The following is a 22,901-nucleotide window of genomic DNA, read 5'->3' on the forward strand; positions in this document are numbered from 1 at the left end:
AGTGTACCACAGTGTAATGGACACAGTGGGATCTTGTATTCAGACCAAAGCAGATTGTCTTGTGAAAAATAAAACATTTCTTTTTTCTTTTTTTTTACATTCAAAAACAAATGTGACTGAAAACGAAGAGAAATCACAGCCCTTATATTTGTTATAGCTTAGAGGCACTACCGTTTTATAGTGCAAACACACACACACACGCACACACAGATACACACTCATGTCGGTGCAAATCCAGGAAGTACAAATTCACAAGTTGTGTTTTTACTGCAGCAATAAAGTGTCTTTGCCAAAGGACAAAAAGTTAGATTTAAAAACTAATGAGTGAAACATGTTTTAAAACATCAATTTCAAACTTAATGATGACAGGTTAAAACTCTCTGTTAAAAGCAATTAAAGTTAAAAAAAATTATGTTTAAGATTTTATAAATAATTTATGAACGATTAAAAGTTGTTGCTCCTGAACACAGAGTCAGAAAATTCATTATCAAATACACAAGACCGTTTAAAGGGTCAGTTTGAGGTGAACTGTAGGTGTATGGATCTTCTCTGAATCTCTTTAGGATGGAATAGTTCCCTCAGCTCATGACGTCCCTCACCCCAGATTCAAAGCTGAGGGTTTTGCACCCACTGATTGCTCCAGCCCTGCCGTGGACAGCCAGGATTCTGTCTGTGACCTCCACCCTCGTAATAAAGCTAAACATACCCATCTGGCTAAAAGTGAAGCTTGATATTAGTGAGCACTCTGTGCTGTCGCTCTGCTTTTCTCCTCCTGCTCCTTCCTCTTCATTGCCTCGATCACCGCTATCTCCTTGGCCTCCTTCTTCTGATTCCTGGCTTCAAATTGCAACCTGGACGCAGTAAAAAAAAAAAAAAAGGGTTAGTCAACAAAAATGGTCGAACATGTGGCCAAGGGATAGAATATGGCCTAAGGCACATCTCTATATGGCCCACACTTTTATGTGTTTTCAAAAACTTCAAGCAAGTCCAAATACCTTAAAGCTGCTTGGGAGTATAATTAGTTTTTTATCAGATAGAGACAGTATAGGGCTCATAAATCAATAAATCAAAGATCATTTGCTAGAAAAAAGATGTAAAACGTTGAAATTGCCGCTCAAAAGTTTGATTTGTTCTCCATTGTAAACACACTCTTATTGATGTTGTTGGAGAAGTTTCATGCATTGCATTTTGGGATCTGGAGTTCTGTAGACAGATGCACAGAAGTGTTTTGACTTCATTGTTAAAGTAAATTTGTTGTGTTTCTGCTCCAGACGAGGACAGTAATTCACTTGACACCATTTTTGTTCAACCGTAGTTTGCTCACTCTGCAAGACATTTAATTTTGGCCAGATTAACATCTTTCTGTGGGAACCGCAAAAATAAACATCGGCCATTGTTTTGCCTTAAATTCCAATCCATGGAAACACCAGAAATGTGTTGGGAAGTCACTCTGGCAGAGTTTTTGGGGGCAAACACAAGAAATCACAGTAAGAATGAAGCAAAAACACTATGCCTCCATCGACGGGACTCCACATCCCACAATGCAATGCATGAACATTTTCTGACAAAGTCAATAAGAGAGATTGAATATTAGATGTAACCTCAACTTTCAAGATAAAAGTAGATTCTAGTTTGTTTAATCAAACTTCTCACAGGTCCATCACCTTAAAAGTGCGTTCATACCAAATGCGTCTGAATTGACTAGATTACATTAAAAATCTATGTAAATAATGCAATCTTAAGCGACCTCCCTTCAAGCGATGTGATTTGCGCTATTCTGGCGACCAGGTCCTGCGTGACTTAGTCGCTCAAAGTTGAAAAACTCAAACTTTTCAAGCAACTTCAAGCAACAACTGCCCCGTCCTTCACTGTCTGTAAAGGCGAAGCAGCAGCTCCTCTCTCCTGCTACAGTAAGACGGCTGCAGCACTTCCTCTACTTACCAGGGCAAAATTAAAGCGGTTAACTGTTGAATAAGCCTACATTTTGGGTGAACTCACCCTTTAATAACCCTGTAAGTTGATCATTTACACCGTAAAAGCAATGCTGTCTATGCTAAATGCTGTAAACGTACGGCCAGAGAAGATGTGATCAGCCCTCTCGATGCTGTAGCCCTCTCTCTCCCCTGTCACCGGCTCTGCAGACACACACACTGTTCCCTTGTCATCACGTCACTGGAGCGATGAAGTAATGGAGTGACCAAAAAGCGCCACTATGTTCAAGCAACTCATTGAAGTGACTGCAGTAGTTACAGTATCTTAAAGATGCGTTCACATCGAACGTGACCGAATACATTCAAAATCAATGTAAATGACGAGACATCAAGCAACCTCAAGCAACCTACCCTCAAGCGACGCGATTCCAGCGACTTTTTCACGCGTCATGAGTCGCTGGAAGTCGCTCAAAGTTGTCGCAAAATCTAAACGGTAATGAGTTTCTGCCTACATCACTCCCCCGAGAAGGCTGCACAGGGAGTGCTGCACACTTCCTCAACTTACCAGGGCAAAATTAACTCTTGAATAAGCCTACATTTTGGGTGAACTCATCCTTTAGTAACCCCGTAAGTTGCATATTTGAACCGTAAATACGAGCGGAGCTGTTTATGATAAGTGCTGTAAACGTAGGGCCAGAGAAGAAGTGATCAGCCCTCTCGATGCAGCAGCCATCCCAGTGCTGCCTACGGCTCCGGAGAAACATACTATTCCCCGGTCGTCACGTCACTGGGGCAATGGGGCGATTTAAGCGACTGTAGTCATTGAAGTTGCATTTTGGTGTGAAGGCACCTTTAGAGAGTAACTGCAGCTCAAAACATAGCAGCACTCCTGAGGCATTCTAGCCTTTACCTCATCATATCCATCCCACAGCCAAACACAGCCAACATTATTACATGAGGCTTTAAAAAGGCTGGAATGTTAAGTCTCTCACCTGTTTTCTATGATCCTTTGGACGATATCATCAGTGGTGAGGTTGTTCCCACTGTCGATGACCCTGAATATCCCCCTCTTCTTGGGCTCCTAGGGGAGGGATTATAAAGAGTACTGGGTCAAAGACAAGCACATGGACTCCCTGAGCACAATCTAATGAGAGCCTCTTGTCGTCAGATCAGGTCTCATCTCTTTATTACAACCTAGGCACGAACTGTTGATCGGAAATTGCTTGGCTGCTCAAAATGTGAAGATAGCAGGACTGTGAGGAATGTGTGGCTGAGGCACTAACTATATGCTACTTTTAGTCACTCATTAACCGTTGGATTTAAACCGCTCAGTGATGCTGAGCAGATACATTTTTCAGTTTTCACACGTGTTCTGCAGGAATTTGTGTTTTCTAAGACTTGGGAGTTGCAGTGACCTTAAATAGATAAATACCAAGCATGTACTTTACTTTTAATGTCCCTTTTCTATCTTTTTCTCTCAATTAAAATCAACTTAACTGTATTTATTTCTATAGCACCTTTCATACGTAGGACATGTTGCCCAAAGTGCTTTACAAGAACAGACAGTCAGCAGAGATCAATAAAAAGTACAGTGTGAGGAAATAAAATCAATTCAGTGCACAGCCAATAAAAAGTATAAAACCATGGATTAAAAAATACTGAGTTAAAAACATAATTAAAAAGAAAGACATTACAAAATGAGGATGATAGCGGGTTAAAAGCCAAATTAAAAAGATGTGTTTTTAGTTTTCTTTTAAAAACATCAGTGGAACTGAAAGATCTAATGTGGAGGGGGATTGAGTTCCAGAGTTTAGGGGCATAAAACAGTCAAACTGTAGATTTAGTGAGCATGGTGTACTCACAGCGTACGGGTCGGACTCGTCTTTGTCTGGGAAAACCTCCGTCTTACCGTGACACACCAGGTCCACCTACATAGTCACACAAGCACAAGTTAATCCTTAACCAACAAAGGAGCTGCAGCACTCAACATAAGCACAGGTCTTTGTATCATCAGTGAAATACGACACTCACTTTACAATGAAATCAAGTAATAAAGTGTGAATTTAACATGACATAAGATAATTCTGTTGAGTTCCGTTTCCAGTAACAATGTTTAAGATTATGAACTGAAATTCTGGAGGACAGTTTACTTTCCCTTTTTTTATTAACTCAATCAAGATCACTTTTAATTTTATCTAAATGTCTACAAGGTGGCACCAAACATAGAACTGCCCTCCAGTGTGACATTAAAGCTTGGTTTTTACATTTTTGAGTTGAAGCTCAACAAGACTCAAACAAATAGGCATTGCTCACGCTTTGTTCTCTTTTTAATAATAATAATTAGTGATGCACCATGTAATAACAGATTGACATTGTTATAGAAGGGGAAACTCACCTTAAAATGATCAATTAAATCTTTCCCCACTGCGTAAGGAGCACCGATCACCACCTCGGACACGTACTGCAGTGACACAGGACAACGGATTGTTTAAATGATGAAAAATACGTCTTTAACATTAAGTCTCCCAACACAGAGGGCATCTCAATTTACATTAGCGATGTCCCGATACAACTTTTTCATTTTCATTATTGATCCGATATCAGCATGAATCATACATACTTTTTTTTCCTCTCTCTCTCTTCTTTAATAAAAAAATAATAAATACTTATTTTGTAGTGTGGAATGTTAGAAAAGGTTTGATCAAGTGATGTCACTCAAACACAGAACAATAGTCAGCAACAGTAGGGATGAGAAAAACTGACCCATTTATTATTAACTAATTGGTTCCATAATTTTTAACCTTCAACATAATATCTACAGTATTCTACAATTGAATAAAATAAATAAAAATTTAATTTGAAAAAAAAAAAAAAAAAAAAAATCGGATTTGAATCCAAAATCCGATATTCGTTATCAGGCTGATATCGGACCGATAACCGATATCAATATCGGATCAGGTCACCCCTAGTTTACATGACTTTTTTCTTTTCATCATCTATGCTTTCATTGTAAAGTGTCTTTGAGTTTTCTGAAAAGCACTATATGAAATAAAGCTAATATTATTATTATCTCTGTTTACATATAAAAATGTTCCTTCAGTGTCAAAAAAACATTTTAAACTGGTGCCCAGTTTAAATGAGAGCATGGTGATGCATTGTTCCAGACAGTCAGAAATAAAAGACACATACTGCATACTGTGTGTTATGGTTCATTTTCACCACTGTACATAGTTGTGATTACTTTAGATTCAAATACCTGACACCAGATACTGCACTTTAGTCATTCCAGCAAGTTCTTTTTGTCATTTTTTTTAATAATATCTTATGGTTTCATTTATTCAGATAACTGTTTTTCATGAAATTTACTTTGATCTTCTGACATGTTTTGACTGTCAACTGCCAGTCTTCTTCAGAGGCGTCTGCTGATTGCTAGTGGCGTGCTAAACCCCTTAATGGTCAGTAATCTGTGTGTGAACTCACCCGACAGGCGAGGACGCTCAGCGTCCTCTCATGGATGTTCATGATTGGATAGTTCTTTCCTTTGTAGCGATTCACTTCCTACATCAAACAGAGACGCTTAGGATTAAGTCTTATAGTTTTAAACATTAACTGTGCCATTTTGTGTAAACATTCTGGTTTCAGTTGCTGCTGTTTTGTTTTGTTTTTTAAGGTGTGCGCTGCCTATGCTTCAGGTTCAACTTTATTTATTCAAATCTGAATGTGTACCTGGTCAAAGTGCAGACCCACAATGACGTAGGGTTTCTCTGCCTGTTTGTAGACCATCTCTAAAAAGTCAACATGGCCGATGTCTGTGAGGGGTTTTCAGTCAAGGCAGAACAGCAGCATCACAAACAACAAGTGACGCCAAAAACACTTTCAAACATACACATAAAAAAAAGATGAAAAAATTAATAAATACAATACCGTTTGAAAAAAATACATTTGTATCACAGTTACAATCAGATGATTGGGAATCGTGTGGATTTCTCAACGATAAGTCGTGGATACGAAAAAGGTCGAAGGCTCCGGCCACGTAGATGATGGTGTCTCCAGGCTGAGGCTCCTTTCCTGAAGCAAACTGGATGATCTTTTGAGATGTTTGCAGGAACTGGGACACTCCAGTCCAGGGACTGTTGCCTTTGGGGCCCTGAGTCAGCAAAATATGGAAATCACTGAATCCAACTCATCCTGGTATATTATTAGAACTAGGAGCTGAACGCAATGGCAAATAAGATCAAATAATGAGTAACACAGTAGGCTGTTATTTCCATAATATAATGTAAGTCTGACACAAGAATTGAGCTTGAATCCTGAATAGAACCTCAAGAACACGTGTCAAACTCAAGGCCCGGGGGCCAAATCCAGCACGTTAGAGCATCCAATTCTGCCCACAGTGGCAAGTAAAAAAGTCAGAGAAACCATGAATCATTGTGTAAATTACCAACTAATTAAGCAGTAAATATATCCAAATTAATAGACACATTTAATGAAACTGCATAATATTAGCAGGGCTCACATTTTCTCCACGCTCACATCACATAATGGCAGTTGTTTTTAATCTCAAATTATTAACAAAACTCTTAATTTTTCCAAAATCCTGAAATTTTCTTCAAATTATCCCACAAAATTTCCACAAATTACAGAAAAATGGGTCATAAAATCAAATAAATTGAAAGTGAAGATCTGGCAGGGACTGATAACTGTCACTTATTGCTTTGATATGATTGGTTCCGTATATATTTATAGGTGGAAGTGCAAACTAGAGCACAATAACAATTAAATTACTCATTTTCCCACCTATAATCTGCGGCCCAGTTAAGATAAACTGCTCTATATTTGGCCCCTGAACTAAAATGAGTTTGACACTCCTGCTCTAGAAAAATAGCAATTCAATAGCAATTCATGAAATCTATCTAAAAAATTCTAGTTTTAAATACTATCACAGGTGCAGTGTGACAAAAGCTAAACTTTACTCATCTACAGCTCAAAGAGTTTCAAATATGAGTTGTGCATCCAGTAGATATTCACATAAAGTACCTTTCCAAAGTCGTCTGTATGCTGCTGGTAGTAGGCGTTGTCCTGAAGGAGGATTATTAGAGATTAGCAGAACAAAGTAATAACCAATCATATCAAAATTCTTAACACTGACACAGACTCACCATGTTGCTATGGTGGGCTTTGGTCATTAGAAGCATTCGTCCGACTAAATCCGTGGTAGAGACCCCCTGTGTGCGTTTGCACTCCCGGTATCGGCCTTCACGCTTCACCTCCTCGTATGTATCCTTGCCGTCGACTGTTAACGTGATGTCATCTGTGGAGAACCAATCAATGACATAATTGCATGAACTGATGTGTTCATGGTTATAATTCTGCATTAACGCACCTCCATGAACACAGGAGTCACAGTTGTATTTGTCTAGAGTCTCCAGGGTGGTGACGTATGGGGCCCCTTCCACGATCTCATCCACCCACTTAATGGCCCGAACCATCTTGTATCGTTCTTCCTGAGTAAAGACCGGAGGACCCTTGTGCTTGGAAATTTCCTCTTTGTGATGGAAATGTGGGAGAAAACATTGTTATAAGTATAGGTTCATAACAATATATACCAATAAATACACAACGTAACATAATATATATATAAATAATAATAATGCAATGGATTTTATATAGCGCTTTATCATGAGATTGGTCAATGACAGGCTGGTATGGTAATATATACTGTATCACCTATCCATTTTTAGACCGTTTTCAGGGTCACGGGGGCCAACCAGTGCCTATCTCCTGCTCACGCTGGGCGCTGGGTGGGGGTACACCCTGGACAGGGCACCAGTCCATTGCAGGGCAACACAGACAGACAACCACTCACACTCACATTCACTCCAACGGGCAATTTGGAGACTCCAATCCACCTAACAGTTACGTTTTTGGATTATGGGGAGGAAACCCATGCAGCACGGGGAGAACATGCAAACGCCACACAAAAAGCACCGCCGCAGGGCTTGAACCCAGGACCTTCCTGCTGTGAGGCGGACGTGCTAACCACTAAGCCATTACAAAATAATAATATACATGAGAGAGAACATACAAACTGTAAAATGGACCACTTGTGATCAAATGCCCAACCTCAGTGGCTATAATCAAAAGCATTGCTTTAAATAACAACAATAAAATCAATAATGCTTAAAGCTACTGGAGACAACATTTTTTAAACAGATAAAGACATAGTGTAGGCCTCATAGATCAATAAATCAAAGATCATTTGTGCGAAAAAAAAAGATGTACATTTTAAAATTGCCAATCAAAAATTTGTTTTAATTTCCACTGTAAACACTCTCTTATTGACATTGGCAAAAAAGTTTCATACATTGCATTGTGGGATGTGGAGTCCCGTAGACAAATGCATAAACGCATTTGTGCATCATTCTTACTGCGATTTCTTGTGTTTACTGTTACCCAAAAAACTATTTGCCAAAGTGACTTCAAAACACATTTGTGGTGTTTTCATGGAGTGAAAGCTGTTGCTTGTCTATGTTATAAATCTGCGTTTGAACTGTTTTTATGTTTCCTGTGTAACCCCACTGCCTCTGACCCAGGGCATCATTGTAAATGGGAACTGGTTCTCAACTGACTTTATTTATTTATTTTATCTTTATTTTAATGCATTAAAAAGTTTACACAAAAAATTCAGAATTTGGACAAAATTTAATGACTTGCCAAGTGGAAAAAGATGTAAAAGGTTGAAATTTGTTTGTTTTGATCTCCACTGTAAACATTCACTCATTGACATTGTCGGAATTGTTCAGCGCATTGCATTGTGGGATGTGAAGTTCCATAAATGCACGCTTGGCAGTGTTTTTCCTTCATTCTTTAGAACACCTCACTCTGCCCGACCTTTAATTTCGTCCATATTCGATAGTTTCCTTGTATTATAAACATATGCCTTTGTTTTACCACAACTTTCAGTCTGTGAAAACACCAGAAATGTGTTTAGAAGTCACTTTGGCAGAGTTTTTTGACGCAAACACAAGAAAACCCTGTATGAATGAAGTAAAAACACGTCTATGCATCAGTCTACGCATGTTTACAGAGATCAAAACAAAATATCTACCAGCAATTTAAACCTTTTACATTTTTTTCGAAGAAACGATCTTTGATTTATTGATCAATGAGCCCTAAACCGTCTTTATCTGATAATAAAAAAAAATCTCCAGCAGCATTAATTTATATATTTTGACATTTAATTTGGTTAATAAAAGCTGGTTGACGTGTGATTTAAAAGAAACAAATACCTAAGTGAACTGTAGGCTGTTTTTGATGATCAAAGCTTACCGTCCGTGTGCACTCCCACTATGAGGTAATCTCCCATTGCTTTGGCCTGTCGCAACTGGTTGGAGTGACCGTAGTGCACCATGTCGTAACTGTGGACACGGAAAAGGAAACGACGCTGACAGAGTGAAAAACATAAACACACATGAACTTTAAACCAATTTTACACATGGAATATCCAAATCTTTCTGTCACACCCACTTTTAGACCTCTACCCCCTAAAATAATGCCATATACTTTTATGAATTTCATGAAAAACTCAATTTATTCTCCTCTCGTTTCTCCTTTTTGTCCGTTTTTTAGCAGGATGCCCTCAGTCATGCTCGTCCCAACGCTGCAGGGTTTCTCTATTAGAATCCAGACTTTCGGATCCTCAGTCAAACTCACTTGCGTGTATGAGTTCAAGGTCAGAATAAAGTACAGTTGGTGTAAACTTTTCTACTACTTTTATAATTTAATGGACAGAGACCGCAATCACAAACTCAGGCAATAAAGCTCTTTCATTGGCTGCAAGTTAAACATTAGATTAGATTAGATGGACTTTATTAATCGCTTGGAAAAGCATCATCAGGGAAATTACATTTCCAGCAGCATTACAGAAAGAAAAGAAAAGCAGTAAACAGAGTTGAAATAATATATAAATGCAAAAATACAGAATATGGAGAATATACGAAAAAAACTGAATATAAACAAATAATAAACATTACAAATTATATTTATATTACATTATATATATATTTACATTACATTATACAAACAGTTTTAACATCGCTTTTTACTCCTATGCTGTCTATTTACAATTTTTTTATTAGTTTTCTCTGCTGCTGTATGACATTATTGCACCTCCAAATTGCAACCTGACTGTTAATTAAGCTTTTTTTTTAAAAATATATATTATTTTAATTTCCACTCAATTTGCAACTAATAAACTCGGCAAACTCTGCAGCTACAACATGAGCTCTTAGTTAAAGAGTTTCCACAACCTTTAGGATGTTTTTTGGATGGATTTTGCAGTATTTATGAGGTCAGACACTAATGTTGACTTACGGTCAATTCTATAATTTAGTGTTGTATGAATTCTAGCCCCAGCTTCTGCTCAGGCCAATCAAGTCCCTACATTAAAGCCTTGTTTTGTGTATTTAAAAGTTTTTTTTTCCACTAAACTGAAGCAGAAGCTTAAGTTACTATATCCCAAACGTATCAAACTGAAGGCCCGGGGGCCAAATCGGGCCCTTTAAAGCATCCACTTCAGTTAAAATAACGAGAAAACAAGAATTATTGTGCAAATTAACAACTAATTTGAGTGTAAATATTTCCTCCACTCATATTTTCCCCATTATGTTTATATCACGTGATGCCAATCATTTTTATTCTCAGAATGTTGAAAAAACTCAATTATTCTACAAAAATTGTTTACAAAAATCAAGTACATGTAAGGTCACCTATTGCTTGGATATTGTTGGTGCCTTGTATGCTTACACACATTTCTTTTATTAGTGGAAATGCAAACTATAGGACAATATAATGTAGACTTACAGTATATTTGCTTGTTTCATATGATCTGTGACCGACTTGATATCAAACTGGTCCGTATTTGGCCCCTAGATCAGTTGTCTTGTGTACCCTTTGAGCCTTTTTGTCATACCATGAGTACCCCCCCCCTCACTCATACATGTTCATGATTCTCCAAAAGTAAAACATAAAACAACTGAATATTCAACGCAAGTCATTTTATTTCATGTTCATAAATTGAACAATTAATATTCAGGCATTATCTTCTTATTTAACTCAAATTGAACATATAATGATGTTGCCTTCAAGGCAATAAAAAAGATAAATATAAGAAATGATATTATAGTAAACATTTGTATTATTAATACTAATATATTATGATTATATTGTTATTAAAGAAAAAATAATAGTTGAAATTACAAAAAAAATTGGAAGAAATAAAAATAATAAGTAATATAAATAAATAAATACAAAACAAATAATTAACCAGCCAGTGTTATAAATAACTTTTACAACATTTATCACAAAATGAGCTTCTTTGAATATGTCCCCTTTAAACAGGCATTTCAATTTTAAAAACAAGTCATAGCGCACATGTACCATTTTATTAACGGACTCATGAAATGACTGAGAATATCTTTTATTATCTTGGAAATAAATTCTTAATTTTTTCCACGTACCCCCTGCAATGTGCTCACGTACACCTAGGGGGACGCGTACCCCTGGTTGGGAAACACTGTCCTAGATAAGCAGCTATAACATAACACCTGCAGCTCAATGAGAAAGTGACAAAACAATGCTAGCTCCAGATTAGCATGAGAAACTTTCTGCTACTGCAATAAATAACATAATGATCCTGCTTTATGCAATGAAGTAAAGTCCTGTTGGAGATTATACTATTAATACAATAGTATCTGATTATTATACTTATGGCATTCAATTGTCATTATTTACAACTTATTAATGCACGTGTCAAAATGTTATTTTAAATGGTTGGTTTTTTTAAAATGATAAATATGTTCTTCAGAGGCACAGATTATCTATTTATTCCGCTCTCTGTGCTAAGGCTCAAAGTCTTGTTGCTATGTTACCCCCTGCTAAGCCACTTGTTAGCATTAGCATGCTAGCACCGATGGTATTACATAACAATCGTACATAGATTGTAGACTAAAAAGAAGTGGATTTTAATAACTGGGATCCAGCAACTAGTCAGTGACCGATACCCAGACTCACCATCCGTCACACCACAGGCGGACTATCCGCTTTCGCTTCTCCGGACTACACGCCGTGCCGGCCGGCTTACTGCAGCCGGCTTCCTCCCGCTGGTCGCTGGTGGTGTGGTGACCGTTTTTGATCATGTCTGTGGCCGGAGACCGCACGGAGGAGAAGCCCAGGGAAGTAGCTCGTGGTCTGGGTCGAGCAGTGGTAGGAGGGTTCCTGCCCTGAAAGGACGTCCGACGGTTGATCCCTGAACCGGCCAACGCCTCCGAGCTGACGTCACAGCCACACAGCGACGCATGGATTGCATAATCAACGAGAGTATCCACTTTCAGCAGTAAACATGTTTTTAATGATTTGTAAACTTGCAATTTGCCAATAATATTGAAGAAAAACTAAAATAAAAAAAACAGTGAACAACATTGTAAACAGTAAATATGTTTTACCATACATACAATGGCAGAGGCGAAAGTAAAGGATTACATTGACGTCACTGTAATTTTTTATGGGTACTTGTACTTTTTTTGAGTATATTTTTAGATCAATAATTTTTCTTGTACATTTTAAAATAATTTGTTATTATATTTCTACACCCAACCGTTACTAAGTAAATTATTGGGAAGAATGTAAAGAATTGTACATTTTGACAAACCTTTTATTTTACACATATGCCTTTATAAGTAAATTAAGTTCCAATTGTGTAAGATTTCATATTTTCTTTTTTAAGTTTATACATGAGATGTTTACTGTATACAAAAGAACTGTGGCAAGATTTATTACCAAAAATAAACATACTAGTTCTTTTTTTATTAGCGGGTATGAGCTTCCATGGTAAACTCCTCTAGTTTATAAATCCTGATAATAATTCAACTGCACTGGAATAAAAAACTGCTGCTACGTACAATAATTACCTGTGTGTGTGGATTACCTGTGTGTGTGTATATATATATATATATATATATATATATATATATATATATATATAGAGCAGAGACTATTTTAAATTCACAAGATGATTTACAATATTGAGCTCATACAATATTTTTGTAACATGAATAAAGACCCCCCAAATAATGCAGTTTGGAAATAAAACCATGTATTTATTTGACTAATTTTAAGCAATTTTAGGGCATCACCTTTTCAACTTAAGTGGATATTAAATGTATTTTTAAAAATCTAACATCAATATAACTATTTAATTATTCCTTTTTAAAGTGCAAAAAATACCCCTCTGTAAATTGAAAGCAAAAAAAGACTGAAAAACACTAAAACCAAATCATGTCATTCCCACAAACTGTTATTTTGTCATTGTTTTATAATTGTAAGTCAATTCAACACATTTTTTTTTTTTTTTTTTTACACACCAAAGACTTACATTTTTTCTTGATTTATTGATTTACAAATACAACATTCATATTTGCTCAAATAACAACAAACAACAAATCTCTGTCAGTTTTAGCACTGCTTTGAGTGTCAGGAATGCCCCACAATGGGTAAACAAACATGGCTACATTCTGTAATCTCAATACACAAAATGCAATTAATAACACTTCAGTGTCTTCCTGAGTCACACGTAGTAAGAGTCAACTACATTTGGTTGTTCCTACTTCACCGTAAACAATAATACCACAATTTTTATATTTATGTGTAAAAAAAAAACCACACAATTACAAATAATTGGAATGTCAACTTTCATTCCAACACGGTCGTAACTTAAATATAAACATCAATAACAAAATGGGAAATATGGGGGAAAAAAATCCTGAGTTAATGTTAGAGCAGAGGGAAGTCAAGAATCGGCATAAAATTGTAAAGATCAAATAAACTATTGTTAACTAAAAGTGATCAGAGAACAGTTAAATCTGAACTAAAGTAACATGTATTGAAGCTTCCAGTGTGACTCTAGGTTAGCCCCTGTGGTTTAACTATTAGCATGTTTGTTATACACCCTATTATCAATACAAACTAAGGTACAATACCCTTATGAGTTGTTTTTTTAAGCAGTTACATATTTCTATTACACAGAAACTCTTTTAGATACGTAGCTCCCTTTAACATGTTCATTATGTGCCATGTAGAATTAGTAAATACAGCTGATCTTATATGAACTTTAGCTCTCTCTATTATCCAATCGGCTTCTTCAAATATGAACTTTAAGGATAATATTAGTAACTTGACTCTGGAATGTTATCAGTTCATTGGCACCTCGAGTCATTTGACTTTTCTAAATACTTTCATTTATTATCTATCTATGGGATAGTAACATAGGCATAGCAGCCAGAGGCATCTTTGTGTCTTTAATAATAAATGAACTTCACAAAGACGCCCCTCTCACAATAATAATACCAAAATAATCATATATTCTTTTTTGCAGCAGCAGATGTGAGTGTACATTTTCCATGGCTTGGTACTTGAAATATCAGAACGTCAATGAAACACACTTAAGCTTGTTTTTCCTTTGGAAATGTCAGATTTGAATGATGAGTTGGCAGTTTCTCGGTGCTGGGTTATTATTTGGCTCTGACCTTTTCAGCTGCTTCCATAAACTGCCCCGTACGACAGAACAGCTGTGTAACAAACTCCTCTCATTCATGTACCAAACAGTTTTCAATGCAAAGTGTCATTGTCATTAACAAGTAAACACAAACACAAACAGCACCTTTGTTGTCAGGGGCTGATTTTCACCCCCTGAAATTTCCAGTTCTATCAGTTGACTTAAAGTGATTTTTTCTTTTTCCTTCGTCCTTTGCTGTAGCCTCTTCCAAACCAGCCGCCCTGCACAGACGAGCCTCCGTCCGTCGCCTCCTCTGGATCAGCAGCGTTGTCGTCCGCTCCATCAAGAGGAACGATGACCTCACGGGTGTGACTTTTGACCTCCTCTGGCTGCAGAGGAGTAGCTAGACGGAAGATTGGATCCTCTGCCCTGATGACAGAGAAACATAACTCATTAACGGTCTTTTTTATTTTTGTCTGTCTGCGTGTAAATTCCATCTATGAAGTGAATTCACATGCGCAAACTTCTGTGGAATGAGAAAGAGTGACTATTTGGAATAAAGGTCTCTCTATGTGGAGGAGTTCACCATGTTAGCATTGAGCATCCCATTGTAATAACTCTACATATCTTTTCAGTAAATCAGGTTGTAGAGGTTTGACCTCAGGTGCAGGGGTGTCCAACTCATTTTAGTTCAAGGGCCACATACAACCCAGTTTGACCTCAAGTAGGCCAGACCAAAAAAATCCATGTTTTGGTGAAGGAAAAATGCAAAAATTCAAACAAAACCCAGAATGTTAAACAATTGTAGAACAATTATTGACTTTGCAACTCATTTTCTAGAAATTCAAAATGTAATTACCAGAACACTGTGGGATAATTTTCAAGCTTTTTAAAATACTTGTGATTTAATATCACTGTAAATAATTTAGTATTGCAAGTCCCATTGCATTTTATCTTCAACTTATATGGTAATTTATAAAATGTCCTGTTTTTGCTGTAATTTCTACTTTGAACAAAATCTTCCTGTGGGCTGGACTTGATGATCTGGTGGGCGGGCCTTGCGTTTGACACAGTTGTGTTAAAGCGATACAAAACACATTATGCTCCGTAGATAAAGGGTCATTCTATGTAGTTTCAACAAATTTTCAGGACATTCCATGCAATTAAGTCTAAAAAAAAATCTGAAATTTTAACCAATTGTGATTATTCAATAGGCACACCATATATTTTTAGTTTGATTGGTTAAATACTTTCAGAGATATGGCAAATTCAGTGAAGGGGGTATGTGTTGTAATATGAGTTTATTTTTCTTCCATTTTCAGCTTCCAATATCTCAGGAACTACAAATAAATTTGGTAAATAAATACAGCTCCACCTACTCTCTCAGAATATACAAAAATATCTGTTATTCATCCTATCTGGTGGATATAACAGTCCTTCAAAATTGGAAAAAAGTTTGTTGGGGTTTCGGGCTGGAACATGTTTGGGCCTTCAGTAAATAACTTTGCATATGCCTATTACTATTAATACTGTTTTTATTGTTTCATAACTGCATGTGGGAATGTAAGAAAAAGAAAATCACATCTCCATTTTAATTTACAGCATAAAGATGACTCTTTCGTGGGATCAAAATTTTTTTTTTCTTTACGCAACTTCTTCACTTTTATTTTAAACGCCAACTTTGGGTTATTTCACAACTCGCGAATATTGAAAATTTCAGTATTTTTTGAGACGGAAATGTGTGGGTCATTTGTTAAAATGGCATGGAATGACCGTAAAGCTTTGTTATTAACTTGTATCTTTCATTTATTTTAACTTTTAGCCTTTAAATACACTTGATATCCCTCAATATGTTGGCATTGCCATCTTGGAGATTTCAACCAATCAGCATTCACAAATCATGTTATGGTCACGACAGGTTTAATCTTTGTATTTCCGCTCCCATAGAAAGTCTATGGTGAGAGTGAGATAGCGTTTCAATCTAACGTTTTAGCATCATCCAGTTCCTTGGATGTTTTGTAGTTATTCTGTTTATTTTTTTAAGAATGTTTTGGGTTTTTTATAGAGTAGTAACTAAGAGTTATTTTTATTGAAGAGAAAGCTGCGTTTGTGACCCTGTGCCCAGAGATCAATTCTACTGGCGAGTCTAGAGCTAAATCCCATTTTTGACACTTTCAGATAATACAACTGCTTTAACCAGGCAGGCCTCACACACACAAAAGAAGCCCAAAAATGCTTTAGTTAAAGAAAATTCTTGCTTTATGACATATTAATTTATAATAAAAAAGTTGGAAAAAGAAAAGAATAACTCTGTGTACAAATATTTGAAGATCCAATATTTAAAAGTCATAAACACTTTAAAATAGGAAAGTAATGATTCGTTTCCCACCTGTCATATGAAGGAACCTGAAGGTTTAGCTCTTTCATGAGAAGACTCATGACATCGTCACACTTGGAGTGAATTTTCAGCTCGGCCAGATCATCTTTGGGTGTCCACTGTGACAAAAGCAGAGCCACAAAAACAAAAAAAAAACAATCAGCCTCATTTTATAAACGAGGGGAAAAGTACCTTTAAAACCAACACTGAACAATCTGACCAAAAAAAGAAGACATTAGGTGTACCTGCAGGTTGACGATATAGAGCTTGGGTCTCTTGTTTGCTGGTCTGTTCATAGACCACAGACAGGAATACTTCTTCAACACCTAGAGGAGAGGGAGGCAGACCAGGGTTGGGGTAAATTACAGTTACATTTTCAATTCTCCATGTTCATTTGCAACTCAATTATGATTACAGTGACTGACTTTCTTTCCATTTACAAATAAAATTACAATGATCATTTTCCCTCTGAAAGTCAATTACATTTAAGTTCTCCGTTTCCAAAGTTAAATTAATCACAATTACCGAACCAGAAATAAATAAGCCCATAAAACGTAACCTCTCTCTTGCGTTAGCTTTCTGTTAGCGTCTCTTATGATAACGGGTCAGTTTGACCCATGTCTTAAATCAGCTGTAAAATACACTAAAAAATATGATCTATCATCTAATTTGCTTTTTGTCTCTTGGTTACCTTGTTAGACATCCTTATCAATGAAAATATTGGTATTAATGTTCTTGGTGTGGGTGTCTTTTTCTTCAAATATTAAAATGCTCTCAACAGCAAAAAAAAAAAAAAAAAAAAAAAAAAAAAAAGCCAAATATTTTTCGATTTTTATGTCTTACAATATACAACCTTATCTCTGAAATGTGGGTGTTTTTCCACATATTTTTTCATTTTTCATACCTTACTGGATTTTCACTCTGGTTTAAGTGTGCTTAAACATTACATTTGAACTAGTTTTTAGGTTTTAGTCATGACTAACCAGTATCACGTGACCTAAACTGGCCAAATAGGGGCGCTGCGTACGGATAAATAAAATGTCGGTATATTGATATGGCAACTGTACGGATAGCCACTGCCAATTATAATTGACCCCTACCCTGGGCAGAGCACACATTTATTTAGTTTGGTAATGTAAGTAATAAACAGAGTGACCAGAAAAAAGCTATCACACTATTACAAATATTAACAAACATTCCCACATAAAAACATCCAGACAACCTGTGCCACAGCACATAAATGTGGTTTTAAAACCTGAAGAAGGCAGTTTTTAGCATCTTCTCATCCATAAAAACTTCTTTTTAGCTCCAAACAAAGTTGAAAGCGAGTAAATATCTCAACTGAAGTGCACTCAGTGTGCTAGAGGAACCCCACCTTTAGGCTGGAGCCCAGGCAGAGAATGACGTCTGCTGCCTCGGCGGCCTCCACGGCTCCTTTCCAGTTCAGGGGTTGCTCCAGCGTCCCACGCTCCCTGAAATGCACTATGGTGTCTCTCAGCTCGCCGCCACAGTGGCAGCATCTGCGGCCGGTCATGTGTCGATGCAGGGACGTTCGCTCTGTCACGTCAAACAACCTTACAAACTCCCGGACCGGAGAGCAGGACGTACAGACCTAGAAATGAGAACAAAAATAATAATTCCAGTATTTCCTCACACTTTTTGAGCACACAGAATCAGAACCAGATCAGGATCAGATATACTTCATTGATCCCAGGAGGAAAAGAAAAAAAACGTACATAACTAAGTAAAAAGATATTTGTTATATTTTCTTTCTTCTTCATTGCTTTTCTTACATTTATAAGTTGTTTGTATGTATTGTTATGAATTGCAAATAAAAACAAAGTTTAAAAAAAAAGACTGTTAAATAGGGAATAAATACAAGTGCACAGATTCCAGTAAAAAATAATTCAAATGTACAAATATATAAATATAATAGGGATAAACACAAGTATAGTGTATAGGTATAGTATAATAATAACAACTATAAAAGCTGACAAAAGAACCAACTTGACACATCTAAACCATGTCACACATTTCCCTTTCAGCTTGATGCTCCTTTTGTATCGAATCCAGTTGCAAAGTAACATCTGTAAATATACTGATAGTAGATCATTGCATCTGGAACATGTTCTGTTTTTCTATTTTAATCACATTGCGAAAAGATCAAATGCATCTGATCACATTTGATCTGTTCTTCTGCATTTGCAAAGTCTGGGCTAAACATGTACACACACAAACATAGTAAAAGTATTGTTAAATAGAAAAAGAAAAATACATTCAAAGCATTTCTTTAGAGTGTGGAAATGTTTAGAATTAAAAAAAGGATGACAGTTTACGTAGAGAAAAGAAACTTCTCCAATAAAATGAAACATTAAAATGTTCTGTCAACAGGCTGTGGCTGATTCATACAGAATTTAAATGCAAACAGAAACTCACCTCGATAAACATGTTTCCGTGGAGCTCTGATAAGGCTTGTCTGGGGAGACCGCTGCGTACGTGAAGCCCGTCGCAGTTTTGAGACACAACGTGCTTCACCTATGTTAACAAACGCACAGCAAATGTCATTGAAACACGATGACATCATAGTTAGAGCTGACTATTTCTCATACCATCATTTCCTTGTGAAGCATCCTGACACACATGTGTGTAAAGGTTGGTTGTGCTTTACTCAGGTCAGACGAGCTGTTCAGAAGTGAGAGACTAACATCAGACTTAGAAACAGGAACACAGGGCTTTACTTTCATTGGGAAACTCACCTGACGGTTCGACCCTTTTGTAGCTGTGTCCACACCCCGTTGGGACCTCTGTAGTCTGGGATCGAAGCAGCCTGACATCAAAACATCATCAGCATTTGCTTAATAAGACGGTTAAATCAGACCGTTCTAGGATAGATTGTCTTACTGTGCTGATCCCTGCTCCAGTGTAAACTACCAGGTGGTTTGCTTGTTTTATTGCAGCAGCGAGCTGCCTCACTTTAGTTTGCAGCTCCTCTGCATTATCAAACACCTGCAAAAAGAGAAAACCCTATGCCTTTACATCTCTGATACACAATTATCCTCATCGTCACCCTTTAAAGCTGCTGGAGAGGATGACATTTTTTAACCAGAAAAAAGACTTAATGGCTAAAATTGCTGTTTTAAGGTTTGTTTTGATCTCCACTGTAAACACTTGTTGACATTGTCGGAATGGTTTTGTGCATTGAATTGTGGGATGTGGAGTCCCGTAAGTCGACGCATAGAAGTGTTTTTACTTCATTCTTACCGTGATTTCTTGTGTTTTTTGATCAGACAAGAAGGACAGTGATTCTCTTGTCACCATTTTTGTTCTAGTTCGTTACTAGAGCCGGTCAAAAAAAAATCGATTCATTCGATTTATCGAATTTGTAGATGAAAACGATTTTTATTTTGCAAATTCGAGTTTTAATTTTTTTTTAAAATATATATATATATATATATATATATTTTTTTTTTCCCCACCACAGTTTTTTCAGACTTTTTTGCATTCTATCCTCAATGTGAGCCAGCCCACTCTTTGTTTTCATGCGTTTACCCTTTGAGTAGGCTATTTGTGTGCCACAGGCATGTTTAATTTTTTATTCGCACAATGCTGAGATGCTAAGATGTTTATTATTTTTTTTAATTGTAATGCTATATGTCATAAAATATGTAGTTATCTGATTTCTTAATCAGAAAATTTAAGCTACTGTGAAGTTGCTGTTGCACTTTTTCTTAAACCTGTGTTAAAGCTTGAAATTGTTGAATGACAGAGCCTCATTTACTTTTAATTTTTGGGATTTTTCTATGCATTTTAACTCTTGAGGACAATCACAGCAATAAAGCTGCACTTTTGACAATATATCTGCAGTCATTTTTAAGTGCATTAAAAAAAATAAAATCGAAAATCGAATCGAAACTTGAATTTTTCTTTAAAAAAAATCGGCGCTCTAATTGTTACCAGTCTTCCCTGTAACATCACCTCACTCTGCGACACATTAAATTTCAGCTAGATTCAATTGTTTTCATGTAAACCCCAACATAAACATCTGTCATTGTTTTACTGCAACTTTCAGTCCATGAAAACACCAGAAATGTGTTGGGAAGTCACTTTGGCACAGTTTTGGGGGGAAACAGAAGAAATCACGGTAAGATTGAATAAAAAAATAAAAACACTTCTATGCATTCGTCTACGGGACTCCACATCCCACAATGCAATGCGCAAAACTTTTCCAATTTTTATTTATTTATTGATCTATGAGTAATAATTTTCACAACTTAACTGCAACTTAGTTTGTTGGTGTGAGTTTGTATAAGTCTGCAAAAAGATGGTGTCAGACAAGCACCAGTCTGACAAGTAAGTTTGATAGTGTATCCTACGATGATGAGTCATCTGGGCGGAGCTTGTATTAAAGCTCTTGCTCACCTCTTCCTGCTTCCTCTTAAGAACACTCCTGCAGCGCTGCCTCCTGCACAGTTCCTCTGCAGCGTCTCTGTGCAGCAGCAGCATAGCAGCATCTTCCTCCGATCGCTCACTTTCTGCTTTCCGCAGAATTTGTCCAACCTGGAGGAGAACCCCAAAATTAAATGTAGTGATTCAATGTGATTACAACAAGTAAAAGGCACGCATTCAGTGTCCTTGAAACATCACTTTGTTTGTCTAAAAAAGCAGGGCATACCTTGAATTAGCCCTGGGTAATATATTGAAATTGAAGATATATCAAGTTTTTTTATTTTGGCAATATGTAAAATTACAATATTGCCTATAACGATACATTTTAATATTTTCTATTCTACTACTATTACTACTTTTCAGGACACGGAAAGCACAGTTAGATGGATTTCTGAGTGCATCCTAACACAGACCTTCCCTTAAACAAGCCACACTACAGAACTCACTCACAAGTGCTGTCCCTGAGAGGAGAAAAACACTAAAGTTGCACATATTGTACAGTGCATTTGAAACATCATACTATCTCACAAATTTGAAATTGAATAAAATATTGATAGGATTGCAGTTATCTATCACAAATCCAAAATTGGTTATTAAAAAAAACACATTTTCCAGCACTGGTAATCATACTACAAAACTATCTAGGGGAAAAAAAATTGTTAAAAAAAATTAAAAAAAAACATTTCTCAAAATATTTTAATATAAAGCTTGTTATTTTCAAACTATATAAATTACTAATTTTATTATCCATCTATATTTATGCTAACTTCAATGTCATTCCTCTAATCTTTACATTCTACCTCTGAATTTAAATAAAGTGTAATAAAAACTGGAGGAGTCTCAATATTTGTTTAAAATTACCAGTTGGGCCTGGGACACAGTAAGTCAGTTCAAGGGTTTATGCCAATTATATATATATAACATAAAATATAAATAAAACTTCATAAAATACATATAAGCGCATTTAAATGAATGAATAAGTTGGGGAGTTGGTAAGCAATGTTTGGATTGGGGTTTCAGTTAGGATAAGGGAAATGGGTAAGAAGTGTATATAAAAATATTATAAAAAATACAATTTAAACATTAAAAAGATGTGATAAATTAATTGATTAGCTAATGAACGAGGACAAACCTTTATTTTTGTTGTATTTTGTCAACAGTGGTGTTAAATTAAAATATTCTAACTTGGAGGGAAATAATAATGCAGGGAATACAATAAATAAAACTGCTAGATGAGGGTCACCATAGTTACCAGTTAACATGGACACTAGTTGAGCAGGAGCACCAAGTCAAACCAGAACCTACTGCTTTAGCCTGTTAGCTTAGCAGTATAGAATTTGCTCTGAATGAAGACTGTTAATCTCACCAGTCTGAAGATATTCCTCTCGCTTTCTCTCTGGAGGATTCGGGCTTTTTCCGTCGCTTTCCGTTCAACCCGTAAAGACACACCACCGTCCTCATCCTCCGCCATTCCGGGACAACCCACGACCAACCTGGTCAAGCCTCTTTCTGACCCAAACACAGCTCGTAGCCCCAGAGACCAACAACCAGACCGGAAGTGGACCGCTTAATAACGGAGAGAGGTGTGAGCAGCGCC

General features: G+C 36.6%; 2 protein-coding genes across 2 annotated transcripts; both read right to left on the bottom strand.

Annotated features, from left to right (window-relative positions):
• pcyt2 (phosphate cytidylyltransferase 2, ethanolamine) lies at positions 1-12,278 on the bottom strand. The gene is made up of 12 exons (XM_028456993.1): positions 12,003-12,278; positions 9,261-9,349; positions 7,315-7,476; positions 7,091-7,242; positions 6,969-7,010; positions 5,940-6,078; positions 5,658-5,740; positions 5,412-5,489; positions 4,327-4,392; positions 3,794-3,859; positions 2,924-3,012; positions 1-851 (listed from the first exon to the last, which is right to left on the bottom strand). The coding sequence occupies exons 1-12, from the start codon at positions 12,125-12,127 to the stop codon at positions 734-736; spliced, it is 1,209 nt and encodes a 402-aa protein (XP_028312794.1). The 5' UTR covers positions 12,128-12,278; the 3' UTR covers positions 1-733.
• Positions 12,279-13,358: 1,080 nt separating this feature from the next.
• sirt7 (sirtuin 7) lies at positions 13,359-22,901 on the bottom strand. Its single transcript, XM_028448640.1, has 10 exons — positions 22,671-22,901; positions 21,278-21,415; positions 19,760-19,864; positions 19,615-19,685; positions 19,468-19,540; positions 19,295-19,393; positions 18,234-18,470; positions 17,104-17,184; positions 16,871-16,977; positions 13,359-14,910 (listed from the first exon to the last, which is right to left on the bottom strand). The coding sequence occupies exons 1-10, from the start codon at positions 22,773-22,775 to the stop codon at positions 14,703-14,705; spliced, it is 1,224 nt and encodes a 407-aa protein (XP_028304441.1). The 5' UTR covers positions 22,776-22,901; the 3' UTR covers positions 13,359-14,702.

Source organism: Gouania willdenowi, chromosome 1, assembly GCF_900634775.1.
Source record: "Gouania willdenowi chromosome 1, fGouWil2.1, whole genome shotgun sequence".
In the NCBI taxonomy this organism is placed as follows: Eukaryota; Metazoa; Chordata; class Actinopteri; order Blenniiformes; family Gobiesocidae; genus Gouania; species Gouania willdenowi.